General features: G+C 36.2%; 1 protein-coding gene across 5 annotated transcripts in view; it reads left to right on the top strand.

Moving 5' to 3' along the window:
• Positions 1-23,389, top strand: part of NCK1 (NCK adaptor protein 1) — an 89,668-nt gene extending 66,279 nt beyond the window's left edge. For 4 of the 5 annotated variants that reach the window (XM_046002808.1, XM_046002809.1, XM_046002807.1 and 1 more), the window contains 2 exons: positions 18,251-18,963; positions 21,454-23,389. In XM_046002808.1, coding sequence (XP_045858764.1) covers positions 18,251-18,963; positions 21,454-21,648 — 908 coding nt within the window. In that variant the 3' untranslated portion in view covers positions 21,649-23,389. Of the gene's footprint in view, positions 1-1,415; positions 1,605-18,250; positions 18,964-21,453 lie in introns of those variants that run through there. The other variant, XM_046002806.1, reaches the window with a different exon arrangement.
• The last annotated feature ends 1,263 nt before the right edge of the window (positions 23,390-24,652 follow it).

The following is a 24,652-nucleotide window of genomic DNA, read 5'->3' as shown; positions in this document are numbered from 1 at the left end:
TCTTTTAATTAAACTCTCCTTGGCTGACAGGAAGGAATGGGAGGGACAGAATTTCATTTTTGGTATTCAGGCAAACAGGCTGTTACTTAATGGTTCTTTGTAATATATGTGGAAAAGAAAGTAAAATTTCTCTTTGCAGAAACAGTTTGGGAGTAATGTGGCATGATTGACAAATATGAAATATTACTAACTGCTTTATATTAGCTTTATTTTTTATTTGGCCTTATTAGTCTAGAGTGTTCTTTCAGTTAACAGCAATAGAAGACAGATCTTTTATTTTTAACACTGTAAAATAGCCAAAACTAAAATATAGTACAACTCAAAGTAAATATAAAATACTGGAATATTGATTTGAGTGAATAACATTTCTAGTATTTTAAAGGTAGTTTAATAAATGAAGTAATCAATCTGAGTTTTCACTATGACTTTTAACTGCTGTATCTGAGATTACCTTTTATTAAGATTTTTAAGTTTTGCAAATAAGACCATTATTATTATTTTTTAAGTGAAGGACAAATCAGAAAGAGGTTATCCTTGATCATCTGAAGAAACCATAGTTAGAACCAGGAATACTTCTGATTTTGCAAATATTGGACACTTATTTAAAGCATGTAGATCAGAGGTATTGGAGAAAATTAAGGTAACTTTGTATCAAGAAAGTATGCCTCATTGTTATGACTAGCACAACATAACATCGCTATGAAGGCACAACAGGGATTAGGGCTATACCTAGACTTTCTTACTCCTTTTTAAAAGGGTACTGGTATCCTGGGACTGGATATGTTTAAATGTTTAAACAGAATATTGTGAAAAAACCTAATATCATAGAGCAAAATGGAAATATATCCCAGTTTTAGATAGTACTGCATATAAACTTAAAAAGCCCAACTAGATAGAATTTTTATTGTTTGTCAATACACCTGGGAAACCTTCCATACTGTTTTCTGACATTATTGAGACAATTTTGGAAAGACTTTTTATCTATTTAAGTCCTAGAATATCTCTGTTAACTTTATTACTATATTATAGATATTGTAGGATACTTGAAAACATTCTGTTTTAAGTTAATGATCTTTAGTTCTCCTGTATAATGATGTGATTCCAACTTTTGTATCAGATAGCTTTCTCTTTCTCAGAATTTCTGAACCCCTTTTTGGTAACTTAAATGTCCCCTGTGGTTAATGGATTTGTTTCACAATGATTGTGCTGGTGGAGACATTATTTGAAAGATAAGAAAGAAAAGGAGAAAACAAAGGAGAGATGAATGCATGAATATATTTTCAACTATTGAAAATATATGCTTTAAAGCTTCTTCTAAAATAAGTCTGAATAATAAGGTAACTTTGTGGCCATGATGATATGCTTGTTTTACAGGTTGTATTATAGTTCAGGGGGAGAAATTTTAGAGAGAAGCATCAGAAAAACTTTTCTATTGCCTGGGTGTAGGCCAAGTCACATGGATTGGGTGTGGGGAGTTTCAGTGTTGCAGAACAGACCAGGAAGCTCACAGAGAATTTTCCTGAGCTGTGTTGACAAACTGACAAAAGAGAACACGGGATTTTTATTCAAAATGGATTGGTTAAACGTCTTTAAAGATTTTTTCAGTAAGTTTATCTATTTATTAAATCCATAGTTTTCTTGTAGTTTTTGAATTAGATTTTTCACTTTTGCAAATTTAAAGAAAAACTGTATGGAACCTGATGTGTTTCTGTAATAGGCTGGTGCTTTATGTTGTTTATGAAACATGAGCTAAATGATTGGTGATACTTCAAATAATATTAGTTTTGATACTTCAAATAATATCAGTTTTGACTTGATAAGTAATAGGTTTTAAAATGTTTTATCATCAGTGTTTGAAAGTAAAGAGAAAGGATATAAATGAGTTTGCAGTTAGTTTTACTTTGGTAACTTTGAACTTAGGCATTTGAAGTGAATTAAAATTATAAACATTAAAAATATGAGGAAAAGAAAAAAAAATATGAGGAAAAGAAAGGATTAGGTGAGCAAGTTCTTCCATCCTCAGTATTTGAATCAACATAAATATTATTTTAGTACTTTTTACTTAGATTTTAGAGGAATGATATAGAAGATGACATTTAATAAAGCAATAAAGAGAATGTTTTGATTTAATCAATGTAGGATTGCTAGAAATTGCTCTTTTGGTAATTGCGAGATTGGATATTTTGAAATGAGTCTTGAGAGGAGCTGCATACAGAGAAAATAAAAACACTGAAACTAATGAATTAGTGGGATTGTTTTGAGTTCAGGTCATAATGTAACACTGATGCTAACTTAACCAGAGCTTAAAGTGTATATTTGCTAATGGCCTTTTTATGATCTTATGAGAGTGAACTTGATTTGATCTCTTTGAATATTTGTTTGGTGTTTCTAGAAAAATGAATAGAGGGGTTGTTGTAGAAGTCTCATGCGTAAGGAATCTAAGGAAACAAAGAGTAACCTGTTGAGAGATTTCATTTTTAGGCAGAATGGAGAAGGAGCAAGTACTTTGCTGAGAAAGAATGTCATAATTTTAATATTAAGACTCATTTGTTTCTTTAGTTAATTTTGGTGGCCAAGTGAATTCTTCTGGAATATCTGTCTTCTGTTTACTTTTAGAAAGTTAATGCATTTTAAGATCCACTTTTTGGGTTAGTTTTCCTTTTGGAAAGTTATTAATTTATTCACTTATCAACATATTTTCTTTGGGAGCCTACTGCAAGCCAGACAACAATCATACAATGAAAAACTAAGACTAACTTTCATAGAATTTACATGGTGAGGAGGTTGTTATTTTAATATTAATATAGTGGATTTCATATCTTGGTTTAATCATAAGTGTTGGTTGCTTAGTGGTCATAAGTTACCATAAATCAACCAGAAATGGTGTAAAAAGAACATAATATATCATTGGTATGGTGATTCATTATATACCATGGATACAGTGATAAAGTTATCATTCTCTCTGTTGTCTCAGAAAGTGAATAATCTTAATTACGTTTGTAGACCTGAGGGTGAGGGTTTGAGATTTGCAACCAAGATACTCCTTTTTTTCATTAACTGCAGCAAGCCAAAATTTGTATTTATTTTGCTTTGCAGTAGAAGATACAGTATATGTGTTCCATGTGTAGTGGCTAGAATAAACAAAGAGGGTAATAAAAATAATTTATCTTTCATGTAGATGAACAGATAAAAATACAAAAATTTAAATAAAAACTAGTGCTGGATAGAACACAATATATTTGTATTTAGAATTCCTTAATTTTGCTATATCACTTTTAACCATGTGGCAAAGGCTATGTAACTAAACTTTCCTGATTTCTTGTTATTTGTAAAGGAGAGTTGGGAAAGACTAGATAATCCTGGAAAGTCCCTTCTAACTCTAAAAGTCTTAAAGTCCTGGTAAAACAACTGATCAGTCTACATGTGATAGAAATCAGGAAAGTCCATGAGGGAGAAACTGGTTTTGAAGAAGTAGGAACTAAAAACCAGAACTACAGTTCCTTAAAGAATTAGAATAAATAATACTTGCTTTGGCCTCATTCTCTTGAACATTTATTTAGTCAGTGATTTAGATGGAGGGAAGATGACATGCTTAAAGAAAAGAAGACTAAGGACGATAGAATAATATATTGAGTTCAGATACATATATTTGAAAGGTAAAAACTAAAATAGAAATAAGCAAAGTGAATTAGGGGCAGGCATTATAATATAAAATTCTACATTAAGTTTTTATGTTTTTTTTTTTTGTTTGTTTTTTTTGTTTTTTTAAGATTTTATTTATTTATTTGACAGCGAGAGAGAGATCACAAGTAGGCAGAGGGAGAGAGAGAGGGAAGCAGGCTCCCTGCTGAGCAGAGATCCCGATATGGGACTCGATCCCAGGACTCCGAGATCATGACCCGAGCCGAAGGCAGCGGCTTAACCCACTGAGCCACCCAGGCGCCCCTACATTAAGTTTTTAAAGGGAATTGAAGAGATTGCTGAAAACCTGGCCTGGCAGGACTGTTTATGAGTAAAAGCTGCTATGAGGTCATGATACCGGGATCATGGGATTGGGCCCCGCATTGGGCTCCAAGATTCTCTCTCCCTCTCTCTCTGCCCTTCCACCACCTCTAAAAAAATTAAAACAAGATTGCTATGTTATTGTGGGTGCTAAAGAATTTCAGTGCAGTTCATGATAGAATTGATTCAAATCTATGTGGTTAAAGTGAAAGTATACAAAAAAAAACCCCACGAAACTTTATGTGTGTGCTGGCCAAATGAAACATGACATAGTTTCTCCACTTTGGATAGATATACGTTAACAGTAGTATTGAGAAACTTGGATACTTCCAAATACTGTATCCAGTATATCAAGGATTTGGAAACCAGGTTATATAAAAGTAGTTATGTGTACAAAGATTTGCCTTAAGGAAAAGACAACTGTCATGTGACTGGAATATTCCCAGTGCTTAACCAGATTCTTCAAAACTTGGAGGAGTTAATAATACAGTGTTTTGGTCAAGAAATAGTGCTGTAGCAGGAGAGAAGACAGACCAGTGGGTAGGAGTGAGGGGCAGATTGAAAGCTATACTTTGTTCTCTGAACAAAGCTCATGATAAAAATGACTGCCTCACTTTTGAGTGAGCACACCCTCAGTGCTCAGACCTGAGCATTCCTTCCCAACCCTGGCAAAGTCTAGCTATAAAATGCAGTAATAAAGATTTAAGTGTTTTTGAAAAATTAAATGCCAGAAGCACTAGGAGTAATAACTACCATTGATGAATGGATTGATGAATGGAGTACCTGCTATGCGCTATGTACTGTGCTAGGTGCTTTACATATAAACTTCTTTGAACAAGTGTTAAAAGGTAGGTTCTTACACACCACCATTTCACAAACCTGGAAACTGGAGTTTAATGAAGATGAAATAACTCAGCCAAGATCAGATTAACTAGTAAGTACCAGGACTAAAATTTAAATTTAGAAGTTTTTTTTTGTTGTTGTTGTTAGTTTGCCTTATGTACGCATTATGGCTAAAGAGTAGAGAAAGAAATAGAATCAGATAAGCAATGGATTAGAAAGACTTGATGCAAAAGGACTAAGATTAGGATGATTGTGGAGAACTAACTGTGAAGTTGAGAAGAATTTAGAAAAGTTAATACCTTGGTCTGGGGGGACCCTCCTTGTTGTAGACAATCTCCTTGAAAGAGATACTGGTATTTTACATTTGTATAATTTTGTAAAGCACTTTTCCATGTATTCCCTCATTGGTAACAAGAAATTGGAAATACCATTTTTTTAGCAATAGAGACAAAGGGCAGTAAACAGGTTCTTCTCAAAGAATTGTAAGCAGGGGAGAAAAAAGCAAGCTATCGATTATGCATGTATTTGTCATTCACATGATAAACACTAATAGAACACTTAATATGGGCCAGGCATGGGGGTAGAGAAGTGATTAAAAACTTGGTGTTTCTAAAAAAAAAAAAAAAAACTTGGTGTTTCTTCTCAAAGAAGTAAATATTGGTATACAGATGGTCAACATTACATTAAAAATATTTACAAAGAATAGTAGTGGCACAAAAGAGAAATACATTTGTTCTGTTTTGGGGAGAGAGGGAAAGCTCTAGTGAGAAGAGAATACCTTGTTTGAATCTCGAAAAATGAGGGTGGCATGTGTTTGAGGTTAAAAAAAAAAAAAAAAAAGTAATGGGCATAGGCTCAGAGTCTTGCAGGGGCCTGGGTTTTTTTGTACTGAGGAGCTTATATTCCTTAGCATTAGTGTAAAGTTAAAGAAATGCTCAAAGATTACAGAGGGCTTTGTGTTGCATAGGAAACAAATATTCTAAGTTTATGTTTTTTTCCCCTGAAATATTTCTGACCTCTGCAATTTAAATAGGCTGTTTTTGGTGTTTTCCCACTTGGAAGTTTAATGGGTAGGTCTGACAATGTATAATTAGTCTTAGACATCTTTTTCAGAATTAAAAAAAAAAAATCATTTTGAAACTAGCCATTAACTTTAATTTTAAATTTTTGTTTGGTTATATCACTCTTCGGTTTTAATCATCCTAACATTTATTGAGCATCTGGTATATGCACAGTTCTAAATAGTATAGGAAACTCAAAAGATCAGACATGGAATGCTCTTTCTTTCTGGAAGCTGATGGCTATGGTAGTGAGTGAGGTTAAAAGACAAACGCAAGAAATGGTGTGATACAAGTACCTAAGAAGTACAAGGTGCTAGAGTGCTTTAAAAAGGAGAGCTTACATTTCTGGAGGATGATGGTGGGAAATGAAAGATGTTGGAAAACACAAAATGGGAAGTAAATGAAATAAAATTGTTATTTGAAATAGCACTTCTTGAATTGGGTAGGTTTTTGATAGGCAAAGGAAAGGTTTGTGTTTTTTTTTTTTTTTTTTTAACATTCATTCATTCATTCATTCATTCATTCATTCATTTGACAGAACACACCCAGGGGGAGCAGCAGAGGGGAGGGAGAACCAGGCTTCTTGTTGAGCAGGGAGCCTGATGCCCTGCAGGGCTCAATCCCAGGACCCCGAGATCATGATCTAAGCCTAAGGTGGATGCTTAACCAACTGGGCCACCCACGTACCCCAACAGGCAGAAGGTTTAATAAGGTTTTAGGAAGAAACTAGCAAACAAGGCAAACAAAATCCTGAAGGTTAAAATACTACTTATTCCTGGGTTTTTAAGTGGCCCATTTTTAGTAAGATTTAGGATAGTTTCACCGCAGGGCATTATGGAAAGAATCTTTTATTTAACAATTACTGAATGTACTGTGCTGCTATTTACATTATTTTATTCACTTTTTTAAAAAAATTATTCACTTCTTATGACACTATGACAGTAAGTGGTGTTTTCTCCATTTCTAGGCTTAGAAAAGTGAATAGTTTGTTCAGGTTTCCACAGTAAGTGGTATAGCTTGGATTTGAGCCCAAAGGCTCATTCAAAATCTGTGCTGTATTTTGGGACACCAGGTGGTTCATTCAGTTAAGTATCTGCCTTTAGCTTGGGTTGTGATCCTGGGGTTCTGGGATGAAGTCCTGCATCAGGCTCCCTGCTCAGCGGGTAGCCTGCTGCTCCCCCTGCTTGTATGCTCTCTCTCTCTCACTCTGTCAAATAAATAAATAAAATCTTTCTAAAAAAAATTAAAAAGTCGTTGCTCTTTTTAGTACTGTCTACCGTAATCCTAGAAAGGAAGAATGTGGACATTCCGGAGAGGGGTATAGATCCTAGGAAGAGTATTTCTCTTAATTTGATAGTCAGTGAAGAGCCACTGTTGACTTTTGAGCAATATTGTCATGTGATTGCAACTATATTTATGGATGATGGGTTGGAGTGAGACAGATTGGATTAATAAGGAAACTAGTCTGGAAGGTTATCAAAGACTCAAACATAACAAAATGGGCCTGAAATAGCATGGGAATAGTGGGAATGGAAAGTGTTGGCAGAAAGGAAATAGGATTTGATGTGGGAATCTTTTAAGAAAGAAAATTTTTATGAGGTAAAATTCATATAACAAAATTAGTCATTTTGAAGTATACATTTCAGTGGTTGTTAGTATACTAAGAGTGTTGTGCAACTGTCACATCCCCAAGAAAACCCCATTCCCATTAAATAGTTAGTCCCCATTATACCCTCTCTTCATCCCCTGGCAATTGCTAATTTGCCCTCTGTCTATAAGAATTCACCTGTTGTGGCCATTTCATGTAAATGGAATTATACAATATGTGATCTCTTGTGTCAGGACTCTCAGTTGGTGTCCTGGTTTTAAGGTTCATCTGTGTTGGAGCATGCGTCAGTACTTCATCCTTTATGGGTGAATAATACTCCATTATATGGCTGTATACCGCATTTTGCTTATCCATTAATCTGTGGATGGACATTTGGGTTGTTCTACCTTTTTGTTATTGTGTATAGTGAAGCTATGAACATTTGTGTACAAGTATTTGAATATGTGTTTTTAGTTCTTTTGAGTATATGCATAGGACTAGAATTAATGGATTACAGTAATTATGTTTTTAACATTTGAAGGGACCATTAAATTGTTTTCCACAGTAGTTGTACTGTTTTACATTTTTTAAAAAAATACTTATTTATTTCACAGAGATCACAAGTAGGAAGAGAGGCAGGCAGAGAGAGAGAGAGGAGGAAGCAGGCTCCTCACAGAGCAGAGAGCCCGACGCGGGGCTCAATCCCGGGACCCTGGGATCATGACCTGAGCTGAAGGCAGAGGCTTTAACCCACTGAGCCACCCAGGCACCCCCCGTTTTACATTTTGATCAACAGTGTAGGATTCCAGTTTTTTCTATATTCCCATCAATACTTGTTTTTTTTTTTTTTTTTTAATTTTGTTTGTTTGTTTTGTTTGGGTTTTTTTATAGCTATCCTGATAGGTATAAAATGGTATTTCATTGTTTTGATTTGCATTTCAACAAAGATGGTGAACATCTTTTCATGTAATTTGGGGGCATTTGTATATCTTTGTTGGGGAAATGTTTGTTCATGTCCTTTTCCCATTGTTGAAATAGGTTCTTTTTGCTTCTGGGTTCTAAGAGTTCTTTATATGTTCTGGATATAGACTGTAGACTGTAATCTTTTTTGTTGTTGTTGTTGTTGTAATTACTATTCCTTGTGCTTTTGGGGTCAGATCTAAGAATTCATTGCTAGCTCCTATAGGTCATAAGGATTTTCCCCTGTTTTCTTCTGATAGTTTTAAAATTTTAACTCTTATATTTGAGTAATTGATCCATTTGAGTTAATTTTTGTCATGCAAAGTGGGAGTCTAGCTTCATTCTTTTGCATACGGATATCCATTTTTCCCAGCACTGTTTGTTGAAGAGCCTGTTCTTTCCTCTTTGTCACCCTTGTTGAAAATCAATTGACCATGGATGTATGAGTTTATCTTGGGACTCTCAGCTCTATTCTTTTGGTCTATATGCTTGTTCTTTTGTGCTAATACCATACTGTTTTGATTACTTTGTGGTTTAGAAGTGAATTTTGAAATTGCAAAGTATGAATCCTCCTTTCATTTTTTCATTTTTGTTGGGGGGAGGGGTGGTGGGCAAAGGGAAAGGGAGAGAGAGAGAATCTTAAGCAGGCTCCATGCCCAGTATGGAGCCCAACACTAGACTTAATCTCCCGACCCTAAGATCATGACCTGAGCTGAAATCAAGAGTCATCACTTAACCAACTAAGCCACCCAGGTGCCCCATTCATTTTTTAGGATTGTTTTGGTTATTTGGTGTCCCTTGCAATTCCATATGAATTTTAGCATCAGCATTTCCATTTCTGCAAAAAAGGAGTATTGGAACTTTGATAAGGAATACATGGAGTCTGTGGATCACTTTGGGTAGTATTGCCATATAAAAATATTGAGCCCTCAAATCCATAAACACAACGTCTTTTCATTTATTTAGGTCTATTTTAATTTCAGCAATATTTTGTAGTGTTCAGTATTCTGTTCTTATGCTTCCTTGATTAATAAATTTAACCTATATATTTGATTATTAATGCTATTATAAATGGAATTATTTTCTCAATTTCCTCTTCAAATTGTTCACTGGTAGTATATAGAAATGCAACTTTTTTGTGTGTGTTGATTTTGTATCTTGCAACCTTGCTAAATTCATTTCTTCTAACTTTTTTTTTGTGTGTGGGGGGTCTTTTTTAGGATTTTCTCTATATACAATCATGTCATCTGCAAATAAAGATTATTTTACTTCTTCCTTTCTTGTTTGGATCTCTGTTATTTCTTTTTCTTGCCTGATTGCCCTGGCTAGCACTTCCAGTACATTGTTGAATAAAAGTGGCTGAAAGGGCATCCATGTTTTGTTTCTTAAATTTATTTTTATTTTATTTATTTGACAGAGGGAGAGATCACAAGTAGGCAGAGAGGCAGGCAGAGAGAGAGGAGGAAGCAGGCTCCCTGCGGAGCAGGGAGCCCGATGCGGTTTTGTTTCTTATCTTAGTTTTAAGTCTTTTATTTTTTTTTTAAAGATTTTATTTATTTATTTGACAGAGAGAAATCACAAGAGAGGCAGGCAGAGAGAGAGGAAGGGAAGCAGGCTCTCCGCCGAGCAGAGAGCCAGATGGAGGACTTGATCCCAGGACCCTGAGATCATGACCTGAGCTGAAGGCAGCGGCTTAACCCACTGAGCCACCCAGGCGCCCCTAGTTTTAAGTCTTTTACTATTGAGTGTGATGGTAACTGCAGGTTTTTCTGTTTTTTTTTTTGTTTCATAAATGCCCTTTTTGATATTGAGGAAATTCCCTTGTATTTCTAGTTGGCTAATACACTTTTTATCATGAAAGGATATTAGATTTTTATCAAGAGCTTTTCTATATCAGTTGAAATAGTCATGTGTATTTTTTTCCTTATGTTAATGTGGTATATGATAATTGATTTTCATATTGTTGAATAGGTGAACTACTCTTCCATTCCTGGGACAAATACCCTTTGTCATGATGTACATTCCTATTAATATGCTGCTGTATTGATTTGTTAGTATAGATGATCCCTATTTTTTGCAGATTCCATATTTGTGAATTTACCTACTTGCTAAAGTTTATTTGTAAGCCCAAACTCGTAATTGTGGTGCTTTTGTGGACATGTACAAAGTGGCAGAAATTCTGAGGTGCCTGATGCACATGTTGCCAACTGATGTTGAACAAGGTGATCCTCTGCCTTTTTGTTTCAGCTCTCATATTATAAATAAATGTCCTTTATGCAGCCTATTTAGTGCCATGGTTTTCTCACTGATGTGATTTTTTTTTTATTTTTTAAAGATTTTATTTATTTATTTGACAGAGAGAGAGATCACAAGTAGGCAGAGAGGCAGGCAGAGAGAGAGGAGGAAGCAGGCTCCCTGCAGAGCAGAGAGCCCGATGCGGGACTCGATCCCAGAACCCTGAGATCATGACCTGAGCCGAAGGCAGCGGCTTAATCCACTGAGCCACCCAGGCGCCCCCTGATGTGATTTTTTGGTTTATGATTTTGCTGTTTAAAATGCCCCCCTAAGTATAGTCCTCAAGTATCGTCATGTATTCCTAAGTGCAAGAAAGTTGTGATTTGCCTCATGGAAAAAAAATATGTGTTAGATAAGCTTCATTTAGGCATGAGTTACAGGGATTACAGGGATGTTGGCTGTGAGCACATTCTTTTTTATTTTTAAGATTTTATTTATTTATTTGAGAGACAGAGATCACAGTTAGGCAGAGAGGCAGCCAGAGAGAGAGGAAGGGAAGCAGGCTCCCCGCTGAGCAGAGAGCCAGATGCGGGGCTCGATCCCAGGGCCCTGGGATCATGACCCGAGCCGAAAACAGAGGCTTTAACCCACTGAGCCACCCAGGTGCCCCTGTGAGCACATTCTTAATCAGTATTTTATATTAAATAAAGTATCTACAGGGAAACATGTTAAACAAGGTTATGTATTGCTTGGTTGACAAAAATGTTGTGCAGAGGCTTGCAGGATCTAACCTAGTAATTTTATTGAATGTAACTACCATAAATAACAAGAATTGACTATTTTGAGGAATTTTTAATCTGTTTTCATAATGGATATATGGATATTGGTCAGTACTCTCCTGTGATACCTTTATCTGGCTTTGATATCACCATAATGCTGACCTCGTAGAATGAGTTGTGGACTGTTCTTCCCTACTCTTTTTGTAGAAATTTGAAAAGGAAATGTTTGTTAGAATTCATGAGTTAAGTTACCCGGTCCTGGACTTTTCCTTATTGTGAAGTTTTGGGTTACTGATTCATTCTTTAACTTGTTATAGGTCAGTCTGCATTTTCTATTTCTCCTTAAGTTTGTGTCTTTTTAGCAATTTGTTCTTTTCATCTAGGTTATCTAATTTATTAGTGTACAAGTGTTCATAGTGTTTTTTTTCTTACTGTGTTTCTGTTACATCTCTAGTAATGTCCCACTTTATTTCTGATTTTAGTCATTTGAATCTTTAGTCAATTTTGCTATTTTCAAAACCTAACTTTTAGTTTCATTGATTCTTTGTTGTTTCTGTTTTCTTCTTGCATTTATCTCTGCTCTAATCTTTATTAATAATAAACTTTCTTCTGCTAGCTTTGGGTTTAGCTTGATATTTCTGTAGTTCCCTAAAGAGTAAAGTTGGGTTATTGAATTGAGTGAGATCAATTCCTTTTTTGAAAAAAAAATTCGTTTTCTGGGGCACATGGATGACTCAGTGGGTTAAGCTGCTGCCTTCGGCTCAGGTCATGATCTCAGGGTCCTGGGTTCGAGCCCTGCTGAGCAGGAAGCCTGCTTCCCTCTCTCTCTCTCTGTCAAATAAATAAAAATCTTTTTTAAAAATTCCTTTTTTATTATAGGCTTTTAGGGCCATAAATTTCCTTTGAGCATTGCTTTTGCTGCAGACCTTTAGGTTTTTTGGTTGTCTTTTCATTGTCATGTGTCTCAGAGTATTCTTTTTTTAATTAATTTATTTATTTTTTATTTCTTTATTTTCAGCGTAACAGTGTTCATTGTTTTTGCACCACACCCAGTGCTCTATGCAGTACGTGCCCTCCCTATTACCCACCACCTGGTCCCTCAACCTCCCACTCCCCCCGCCCCCCCCGCCCCTTCAAAACCCTCAGGTTGTTTTTCAGAGTCCATAGTCTCTCATGGTTCATCTCCCCTTCCAGTTTCCCTCAACTCCCTCTCCTCTCCATCTCCCCATGTCCATCGTGTTCTTTGTTATGCTCCACAAATAAGTGAGACCATATGATACTTGACTCTCTCTGCTTGACTTATTTCACTCAGCATAATCTCTTCCAGTCCCGTCCATGTTGCTACAAAAGTTGGGTATTCATCCTTTCTGATGGAGGCATAATACTCCATTGTGTATATGTACCATATCTTCCTTATCCATTCGTCCGTTGAAGGGCATCTTGGTTCTTTCCACAGTTTGGCGACCGTGGCCATTGCTGCTATAAACATTGGGGTACAGATGGCTCTTCTTTTCACTACATCTGTATCTTTGGGGTAAATACCCAGCAGTGCAATTGCAGGGTCATAGGGAAGCTCTATTCTTAATTTCTTGAGGAATCTCCACACTGTTCTCCAAAGTGGCTGCACCAACTTGCATTCCCAACAACAGTGTAAGAGGGTTCCCCTTTCTCCACATCCTCTCCAACACACGTTGTTTCCTGTCTTGCTAATTTTGGCCATTCTAACTGGTGTCAGGTGGTATCTCAATGAGGTTTTAATTTGAATCTCCCTGATGGCTAGTGATGATGAGCATTTTTTCATGGGTCTGATAGCCATTTGTATATCCTCATTGGAGAAGTGTCTGTTCACATCTTCTGCCCATTTTTTGATATGATTATCTGTTGTGTGTGTGTTGAGTTTGAGGAGTTCTTATAGATCCTGGATATCAACCTTTTGTCTGTACTGTCATTTGCAAATATCTTCTCCCATTCCGTGGGTTGCCTCTTTGTTTTTGTTGACTGTTTCCTTTGCTGTGCAGAAGCTTTTGATCTTGATGAAGTCCCAAAAGTTCATTTTTGCTTTTGTTTCCTTGGCCTTTGGAGACATATCTTGAAAGAAGTTGCTGTGGCTGATATCGAAGAGGTTACTGCCTTTGTTCTCCTCTAGGATTCTCAGAGTATTCTTTAACCTTACCTGTAATTTTTTTCTTTGACCTACCAGTTGTTTGAGCATGTTAATTAATTTACATATATTTGTGAATTCTCCAGTTTTCCTGTTAATTTTTAGTTTCATTCCACTATGGTCAGAGAAGATACTTTATATGAATTCAGTCTCTTTAAATGTATTTAGACTTGTCTTGTGGCCTAACATATGGTTTATCTTGAAGTGTTCCATGTGCACTCATGAAAACTGTATATTTGGCTGTTGTTGATAAGCATTCTATATGTCTATTACGTCTAATTAGCTTATAGTATTTTTCAAGTCCACTATTTCCTTATTAAATTTTGCCTAGTTCCACTCATTGAAAAGTATTAAAGTCTCTAACTATATTGTAGAATTGTCATTTTCTCCCTTTAATTCTGTCAGGTTTTGCTTTATTTGTCTTAAGGCTTATATAATATTTGTAGTTGTTAAATCTTCTTGATGGATTGACCCTTTTATCAATATATAATGTCCTTCCTTATCTCCTGTAACAACTTGTGTCTTAAAGACTGCCTCAGCTCTCTCTTGTTTACCGTTTTCAAGGAATATCTTTTTCCATCCTTTCACTTTCAAATCTGTTTGTATCTCTGGATCTAAAGTGAGTGCTTATAGAGTTGGATCTTGTTTATAAATCCATTCTGTCAGTCTCTGCCCCCTTAATCCCGTATTTTAATTCACGTAACCTTTTTTTAAAAGATTTTTTTTATTTGTCCGAGAAAGAGAGAGAGAGAATACAAATGCACACAAGCAGGGGGAGTGGCAGGCAGAGGGGAAGTAGACCCCCTGCTGAGCAAGAAGCCCCACTCTGGAACTCAATCTTAGGACCCCAGGATCATGACCTGAGCCAAAGGCAGATGCTTAACTCACTGAGCCACCCAGGTATCCCTAATTACCAATAAGGAAGACCTTCTGCTCTTTTGCTATTTGTTTTCTATATGTCTCATGCCTTTTCTCCCCTCAGTTCTTCTGTTACTGCCTTCTTTTGTAATTGGTTTTTTTCTGATTTACCAGTTTCCCTTCTCATTTCTTTTTCTGTATTTTTTTAGTTTTTCCTTAGTGATTACCCTGGGAATTACCATTAATATCTTAACTTTTTAACAGTCAAATTTGAATTGATGCAGATTTAGCTGGTATTCAGCACTATTCTTTGACAGTTCCATCTTTTTTTTTTTTAAGATTTTTTTTTTATTATTATTTTAGAGAGAGAGGAGAGGAGCAGAGGGAGAAGAGAAGTTCTTTTTTTTTTTTTAAGATTTTATTTATTTGAGAGAGAAAAAGAGAGTGAGCATGCAAACACAGAAGGAGAAGGAGAGGCAGACTCCCTGCTGAGCAGATAGCTCAGCATGGGGCTCAGTCCCAGGACCCTGAGATCATGAGCTGAGCCAAAGGCAGAGCTTAAACAACTGAACCACCTATGTGCTCTGAGGAGAGAGATGCAGACTCCATGTTGACCATGGAGCCCAGCTTGATCTCATGATCCTGAGTTGAAACCAAAAGCTTAACCAACTGTACCACCCAGGCACCCCTACATTTCCATCTTTATACATTGTGTGCCTGATTTAAAATTATTGTTGTATACATTTGTATCTTAAATCATATAAGAAAAAAGGATTTACAAGCCAAAAACGTAGTATTACTGGCTTTTATATTTATGAATGAAGCTACCTTTACTGTTGTTCTTTATTTCCTCATATGGCTTCAAGTTACTGATTAGTGTCTTCATTTTAGCATGGAAGACTTTCTTTAGCATTTCTTATAGCACAAATGTAGTGTGATAAACTCTTTCTGTTTTTGTTTAGGAGTGTCTTAATTTTTCCTTCAGTTTTGAAGGACTGTTTTGCTGGGTGTAGAATTCTTGGTTGACAGTTTTTTCTTCTATCAGATTCTACCCCCTTCCTAGAGTTTTTGTTGCTTTATATTATAGGTTATTTGCTTGTTTAGTGAGTTTTCTAAGCTATTTTTGTAAAGTCTATATTCTTTGTCATGTGTGGCCTCTGTAGTTGGTGTTCTGTTTTTTCCTTCGTAGGGTTTTCATTCTGTCTGCTCCTTGTCTCAGCTGTCCCTTTCCCCAGGCTGCTGCATCAATTAACTGATTTCAGTAAAAGAATGAGAATGTTCCAGGTCCAGTGAAACCAAGGCAAGTCTTTGTGCCAGTCCTTCACGTGCCTGCCTGATAGGTTGAAAGCCAGCGTCACAGTTCTTTGAGAATAAGATTTGTATTGCTCTCTCTGGCATTAGGAGTGCCAGTTGCTGTCCTCAAAGCCACTACTGATTTAGGATGTAAGAGACAGACAGGCAATTTAAAATGCCACAGCATCCTTTTACTACAAAGCGGCAGCCTCTTTCTTCACTAATCCTTGCTCTAGTAAGTTTTTTTTTACTAGATTCCAGAGTTCTGCAAGGTTGATTCTGACATTATTTGCAAGCTCATTTTAACTGGTTTTTGGGTTTTTTTACTTTTTGATGGATGGAGCCCTAGAATTCCCTGCCAGAAATCCCTGATGTGGGGATTTTCGGGATATCATTAGCCACAAGTAAGAAAGTTGGGAGGCAAGGAATTGATTTATGGCCATGGGCGAGGTTATTTTTATTTGGACATGAGTGTTGTATTTGAGATGCTAGTAGTAAATGTCTGTAGATATCTAGTGACAGTTGGAATCATAGGGCTTGAATTCCAGAAAGAGCTTAGACCTGTAAAAGGACCTTGCTTGGAACCTTTTCTACAGAAGTTATAGAAAATAAAAGTATAAGATATCCTTGAAGTAGAAAGAAGCCCAGGCATCATATCTTGGGAAGCACTTTCAACGGAGGAATCTATTCACCTTTTCATTCAGCAGACATTCACTTGTTCCTATCATATGGTTGCTGGAGATACAAGATCTAGTTTCTGCCTTCAGGAAACTCACTCGTATTAAGAAGGCAAGAAAATAAGTACAGTACAATTTTATAACAAGGTTCAGAGGAGCCCAGACAGAGGTACACAAGAATATCTAAACAGGTCAGTAGGTAAGACAGGAGACTCTCAGGGGAGTTATAGGAAAAAAAAACAATAGAATAATCTATGATCATGGTTGCTGCATAGAATAATCTGTGATCTTGATTGCTGCAAAAGAATGAGGGCTCTAAAAAGTACTAATTTGGAAGTAAAGAGATGACACGGTTTTTATAAGAATAGTTTGGTAGAATGGTAGAGATTAAAGGAATAGATCGTAAGGGGTTAGGAGTGAGAGTGAATGGTGAAGAAGTTGAAGGAAGAAAAGGAGTCAGCTTTTTAGAGAATGGTGTAGTTCACAGGAACAGCAGAATTGAAGTAACCTTATTTTGGAATAGAAGTGATCTGAGTATGTTTTTAGACAGTAGAATGGACTGAGTAGGAGGGAAACAAGGATGGCCAAGAGTCCCAAAAGAGGCAGGAAAGATGATATTTAAAAACTCAGGAGGGGGGAGCCTGGGTGGCTCAGTGAGTTAAACCTCTGCCTTCAGCTCAGGTCATGATCTCAGGGTCCTGGGATCAAGCTCCACATCGGGCTCTCCACTCAGTGGGGAGCCTGCTCCCTCCTCTCTTTCTGCCTGCCTCTCTGCCTACTTATGATCTATCTCTTTCTCTCTCTGCCAAATAAATAAATAATCTTTTAAAAACAATTAAAAACCTAGGAAGATCAGAGATTGGAAACTTTCATGAAGAAAAAGAATGAGGGTAATAAAAAGCTTTGAGATTGTGGGAAGTGCGAGAAGTTTTATCTAGGAATGCCTCCGTTTTCTCAGTAAAAGCAGAACATAAAATCATGTGCTAAGAAATGATCAGTAGTAAAAACACATGACAAAAGTTGACATAGTATACATTTATGATGTAGTACCATGTGGTACTTTTCTCATTTCTTTTAACAAATATATATAGTAAGTATCTACTGTGTACTAAGCACTGTCTGAGATCTTTGTGTTATAGCTGTGAAAAAAGTAAACAAGTCACTACTCTTCTGGAGCTTGCACGTGAACAGAGTGAGGGTAGACAAACAAAGAAATAATGTATTATTTTTAAATGAACATAATGAGATAAATAGAGCAACATGAATCTGGGAACTAAGAAAACAAATGGAAGGATTACCCAGACATAATTACAATCTTATATTGCGTATCAAGTTGTAATTTATTATTTTATTTCTATACAGCTAATTGCGGAATTCTGTTTATAAAGTAAGACAAGAATATGTACTTAGATTATAGATATGAGAGAAATAATCTGTATTTACATTTGGAAGGAATTTTGTTAAATTTAGGAAAGCTGCCATTATGTTATGCAATTATTTCAACACCTTTGAGAGAAAAGAGGAGAAGGTAAACTCACCTAATAACTGCATTTACATGTTTGGTTATGAAAAGAATTTGTGAAGGAAGTCAAAAGGTACATACTTCCAATTATAAATAAACAAGTCCTGAAGATGTAAAATAAAGGAAGAAAAGAAGAAAGAAATTTGTTATCTATAAGTTTAAAGGCCAAAGAACTACAGAGGTGAAGGTCCTTTTTAAATAATGAATACATTGGTTTTTTTGGTTATCATTATCTTACATTCTCTTATTACTCTTTTTTTTATGTGAACAGGCATTGGAAAAGTGAAAAGAAAACATAGTGTGCCAGATTCTGCATCTCCTGCTGATGATAGCTTTGTTGACCCAGGGGAACGTCTCTATGACCTCAACATGCCTGCTTATGTGAAATTTAACTACATGGCAGAGAGAGAGGATGAATTATCATTGATAAAAGGGACAAAGGTGATCGTCATGGAGAAATGCAGTGATGGGTGGTGGCGGGGTAGCTACAATGGACAAGTTGGATGGTTCCCTTCAAACTATGTAACTGAGGAAGGTGACAGTCCTTTGGGTGACCATGTGGGTTCTCTGTCAGAGAAATTAGCAGCAGTTGTCAATAACCTAAATACGGGGCAAGTGTTGCATGTGGTACAGGCTCTTTACCCCTTCAGTTCGTCCAATGATGAAGAACTTAATTTTGAGAAAGGAGATGTAATGGATGTTATTGAAAAGCCTGAAAATGACCCCGAATGGTGGAAATGCAGGAAGATCAATGGAATGGTTGGTCTGGTACCAAAAAACTATGTTACCATTATGCAGAATAATCCATTAACCTCAGGTTTGGAACCATCACCTCCGCAGTGTGATTACATTAGGCCTTCACTTATTGGAAAGTTTGCTGGCAATCCATGGTACTATGGGAAAGTCACCAGGCATCAAGCAGAAATGGCATTAAATGAAAGAGGGCATGAAGGTGATTTCCTCATTCGTGATAGTGAATCTTCGGTAAGTTGGTTTTCAAATAAATGGAAATAGAGCTCTAAGTATTAAAAAAAAAAAAAAAAAGGAAGATTGGAAAGGTTAAGTGTCTTCCCTAAAATTAACCAGGTGATAAGTTGGGACATAAACTTAGATCTTCTGAACCCAAAGTCAGTGTTCTTTCCAGTCGTATTTATTTTAAATAAAATACAGCCATAGCAGTGATAACTACATTGGATTATTTGACCTTGATTCTGTTAGTTTTGTGTTTTTGAAATATCTTCTGTTGCATTAAACTGAAAAATGGAGAAAACTGAACCATGGCCTCTTCATTCAGAGTAAAACAACACAGTGAACTAAACTGGGAAAATACTTTTTTTTTTCTTTTTTGAGAGAGAGAATGGAGAATGAGCATGAGTAGGAGGAAGGGCAGAGGAGGGGAGAGAGAGAGAGAGATAGAGAGAATCTCAAGCAGGCTTCACACTCAGTGCAGAGCCTGATACGGGGTTTATCTCAACAACCCTGAGATCATGACCTGAGATGAAATCACACGTCAGACGCTTAACTGATTGAGCCACCCAGGCACACCTGGGAAAGCATTTCTTAAATTGCATATTGGATGTGCTATCATCCTCAGTAAAGGAAATCCCTAAATTAAAAAAAACTAAGATTTAACTTTCTTTATAAATTGGTTGTTTGGAATTTGGAAACCCTTTAATTATTTACCTCAAAAACCTACTTTAACTCACTGTATTTGAAATGCATTTGCAATAAAAAATACCTTTTCCAAAACTAGTAAAACAGTAAAAGTATAAAATCATAAAAATGGAATAATAGTTATGTGGGCTCTTTTGGTTACTGTTTAGGGTATTAGAATTTGATGATATTCATTTCCCTTTAAAATGTCTTTATTTTTCCTTTTAAAAGGATACCACTGCTTTCCACTTTTCAAATCATTAGTATTGGTTTTGTTTCTGTGTATGTAGTTGTACAAAAGTGAATTTGTAGATTTTGCAAAAGGTTGAAAGTCAGAAGAAAACCTATCTGGTGTGTGTGCACATGCATATGGTGTTTATGTGTTTATAAGAGAGAAGGAAGAAAGGAGAGAAGGAGAAATCGAGGTTAATTGAACTGCTTGATAGGAAGTTCAGGAAACGGGGCCTGTACATAAGCCCTAAGGAAGAGCAGGATCAATGATAGGGAAGAGTGGTGGGATTTGTTTTCTGTTTGATACCTGTCTTGGCCCTGCTTTCCAGGACAAGCAGTGGGCAAGTAGGGTTAGAAAGTGAGTGACCTTAGAGCTGGTGGTAAGAGTAAACCTAGGTATAGGATGTTTCCAAGAAGCTCACTGTTTGAAACTTTGTCAGTAACTGTATAAAAGGAGACTTTTAGCTTGTTCAGAAAACTGTTAGGTTAAAATAAAACAAAACAAAAAAACCTAAGAAAGTAAGCTTGATTACAGAACACTGTATTTTCTTGTGGTGGGTAATTGAGCATAGATATTAGCCAAAATACACCATTACTTTCAGCAGTACAATTTTTTTTTTTTTAAAGATTTTATTTTATTTATTTGACAGAGAGAGATCACAAGTAGATAGAGAGGCAGGCAGAGAGAGAGAGAGGGAAGCAGGCTCCCCGCCGAGCAGAGAGCCCGATGCGGGACTCGATCCCAGGACCCTGAGATCATGACCTGAGCCAAAGGCAGCGGCTTAACCCACTGAGCCACCCAGGCGCCCCTCAGCAGTACAATTTTTAAAGTAAAGGACTCAAACAGGCATATTTTGTTTGGCCTGAGTAATGTTTTTTAAACATTCAAATTTGTTACCAGTATTTAGATACTGGGAGATTTATTATAAAAATTCAGATGACAGACGTCCTTTTAAAATTGGAAGGCCTGCCAGCATTGCCCATATTCCTTCAAGGCAGCAATCACGGCTCAGTGGCCACCTCCTTTAGATTGGCCATGCACTGTTCGTTCTGTGTAGCCACCCTGTCACTTGTTTACATGTCTTTTTACCCTTGCAGGCATTTGAGTTTATGACCTCTCATTGGTGTCTATCATCTTGGAGAATTCAGAACATTATCTCAGCTAGTCTTTAAGATAGATACTGTTAGCTCACATTAGCTCATGTTTTCTCATGTGTTTCTGCGGTTGTCTGGCAGGGGAGAAGATAGGTGTTGTGCTTCAGATGTTAAACATTAAACTAAAGGATTTGCGTCTTAGAGTCTTAGAGCATACTATTTAAGAGACTTTGGAGTCTGACTGCTTGAGTTTGAATCCTGGCTCTCTTGGAAACTAGATGGATGATTTTGAGCAACTTAGCTTTTCTTGGTCTTGATTTTCTCACCTCTGAAAAGGGGTTGGTTGGAGGTGTAAAGGAGATAATCTATGTAAATAATTTAGCACAGTACCTAGTACTTAGCTAAAATTTAAGCACTTATTATTAGTAGTCTAATATAAAAATGCTAACAGATGTCTTTCAAAATGTTTACCCTACATGTTTTTTTCTCTTTTAGCCAAATGATTTCTCTGTATCGCTAAAAGCACAAGGGAAGAACAAGCATTTTAAAGTCCAGCTAAAAGAGACTGTCTACTGCATTGGGCAGCGTAAATTCAGCACCATGGAAGAACTTGTAGAACATTACAAAAAGGCACCAATTTTTACAAGTGAACAAGGAGAAAAACTGTATCTTATTAAGCATTTGTCATGATAATGCTGATCAGAAGTGACTGCTACACAGCTGTAATTCGTCATGTAATTGAAGACTGAGAAAATGTCAGTCCAGTCATGTTTGATTGGAAATCACTTTATGACCCTACATGAGAATTGACTATAATACATACGTATTTTTATTATAACGCAGCCCATACATATATACTACATGTGCAAAACATCTGCACAAAGCAGTTCCTTATTCTTGGCCTTCTGTTTATTGTTTTCTTTGCTCTTTTTCTCTTTGCTTCTAATATTAAGGTTTTATATTTTGAAGAAATGATGCAGATCCAAAGTCTTTACATGGAAGAATTTATTGGTTTATTTTCTTTATTTCCTTGTAAGGGTACCATATTAGTCACTTCTGCAATGGTTTCTCTTCATATAAAATTATTATATCAGTATATGGCATATGCTAAAATAAATTTCTTGGACAGTGTTCTGTGACTAAATAGCAATAATAAATGGAAAATTAGAAATTTTTTCAGGTATTTGTTGCAAGCCATTGTAAATATCAAGTGTGTTATATCTGCCATTTAAAAAAATTTATTCATTGTCTTCATTGTAAAGCAAAACAAATGGGACATACATTTGAAAATGTATCTTGTACACTTCTAATTTACACCTGTTGGAAACAAAAATCTCTAAATTTCTAGGATTTTTGCGGGGGTGTTTATCTGGTTATTCAAGAGAATAAAGCAGTCTCTGAGATATTTAGCTTTTCAGACTATAAATGGATGGCTCTAGTGTTATATATCATTTTCTTCCCCTAGTGTTACTTTACCAAAGCTCTTGTATTGGGGTATGTTATATCTGTGTCAGTGTGGAAAAAACTGTGGTCAAATGTTGGGGAAATAGGAGACAATGAGATACATGGTTTCCCTCCCACCTCTAAACATCAGTAATTATCAGGCAATAGTATTTCTGCTATTTTCATTTCCTCCTGTCAGCTTTGAGTTTTGTTGACTGAGACACTAAAATTGATTATACCTGAGGGAAAGATACGATGTGCTAAATGGTTAGACGAAGTTATTTTTAAAATCTTACTTTTGAAAGGTTTCTGTTACATTTTTGTTTACCAAGCAGAAGGTTGGGTGTAAGAGGCTATTAAGGAGTATTGAATCTACTTCTGCAGGTCACAGCAGAAAACTGCATTTTGTGAGCCCCCCTCCCCCCACATTATTAATTCTGGAATTTAAATTTAAGCAAAGCAACCTTCAATATTTTCATTAAAATACTTAATAAAACCATAGAACTTAGTAGGAAATAATAGGGTATTTTCAAAAATTTCCCCAGTGCTAAGCAAATGAATGTTTCCGTTCTTTATATACTCTAGATAAGTATTTAAAACATGAAAAATATTGATGTAAAAATTGAAGTCTAATTCCTGAAGTTTTTGGTTTGGGTTTTTTTTTAATTATTAATTTTTTTTTATTCTTCAAATCTTAAAATCATTTAAAGTCTTTACATTACCACTGGGTGGCAGCCCTGGCTTCTCCCACTAAGCAATAGGGTCAGCAAATATAATTAAGGCATTGAAGTACAATTTTTCATTTTCATTATATCCGCTTATCTTTGTCAATCTCCCTTTGTTTATTGAATGATTATTTGTAGATAAGTATAATAAAAATAAGTTGTGTGCCTCCCTTTTTTGCTGTAAAATCACTTGACTATAAGTTGAAGAAAATTTCAATGTTAAAATATGATTAGGTAGTAAACATCTTTTTATTTAAACTTTTGATGATGCCTTTTCTCCATTTTTTCCCCCCAGTATTACTTAAAAAACATTAATCTTTGTATCACAGGCATGAACTATATAGTAAACCCCACTGAGGATTAAGGATTTTGAGAAAGCAGCTAGGGATGGAGTAGCATTGGAAGTAGACTACACATTTCTGTGCCGTAATTAGATTTGTAATAACTAGAGAGTTCCCAGATAGCTCACTTAACCATTTTAACAAGCATTGCATTTACTTATCTTCTGCAAGGCAGAAGAGTTGGGCCATCTCATTGTTCAACAAAATAAAGCGTGAACAGCATGTAGGAGTTGAGGCAGGCAAACCAGGCTGTAGAACTCTTCCGTTTGTTAAATCAGAGAAGAGAAAATGTATTCCACACAGATATAAAAGGTATCACCACTCATCTTTTCTTTTTCACATTTTTCTTCTTTCAGGTGTCTTGCAGTTTCTCAAGTCCTTTAGTCCCTCTCCTATCCGTGCACAGCTGGGCTGCAAAATGCCAGGTAGTTGATGAGCTGGTAATACCTAGGGTGTGCTCTTACTATACTGGGATGAAAATCTCACTAGCAACTATGGAATTTTGTACTTAAACATTTTATCAAAAATTTAAAAGTCTTAAACCAACCCTTACCTCAATAACTTTTTTATAAATGTAAACTTTACTTGAAGCAATTTTCTTAAGAGCTAGAACAACCTTAGAAAGCGTCTACGTGGCTAGTGAATAGCAGGACTTGTATTAGAAACCAGGTTCCTTATTCCCAGCCTGGTACATTCTGTTTGGTGACACACTGCCATCTCTGTGCTTGTTTTAGACTTCAGAGTTCTGGGGATAGCCTGGGTGGCTCAGCTGAGTGTCCAGCTCTTGATTTCAGCTCAGGTCACGAGCTCAGGGTCGTGCTCTTGAACCCTGCATTGGGCTATGCACTCAGCAGGGATTCTGCTTGGGATTCTCTCCCTTTTGCACTCTCATTTTCTCTCTTTCTCTCACTGTCTTAAATAAGTCTTCACATTAAAACAAACAGACTAAGAGTTCTGGGAAGAGTGGATTTACAGAAATTTTCTTCCATATGTGAGAAGACACTTAGCCATCAACTTAAACACCGATAACACACGGAACCCTGCCCAACCCACTTGTGTAAATAACTTCTCCAAAATCTTGGAAGAAGTTATTTGAGACCTGAAGTTTAGTAATGAAAGGCTGTTGTTGCAGTATCTATCAATTGGTCATAGGTCCTTAGGATTCATTTGAGTATGTATGAACAC

The sequence above is a fragment of the Meles meles genome, chromosome 4, assembly GCF_922984935.1.
Source record: "Meles meles chromosome 4, mMelMel3.1 paternal haplotype, whole genome shotgun sequence".
Lineage (NCBI taxonomy): Eukaryota > Metazoa > Chordata > Mammalia > Carnivora > Mustelidae > Meles > Meles meles.
This window is presented reverse-complemented; position numbering and strand designations above follow the sequence as displayed.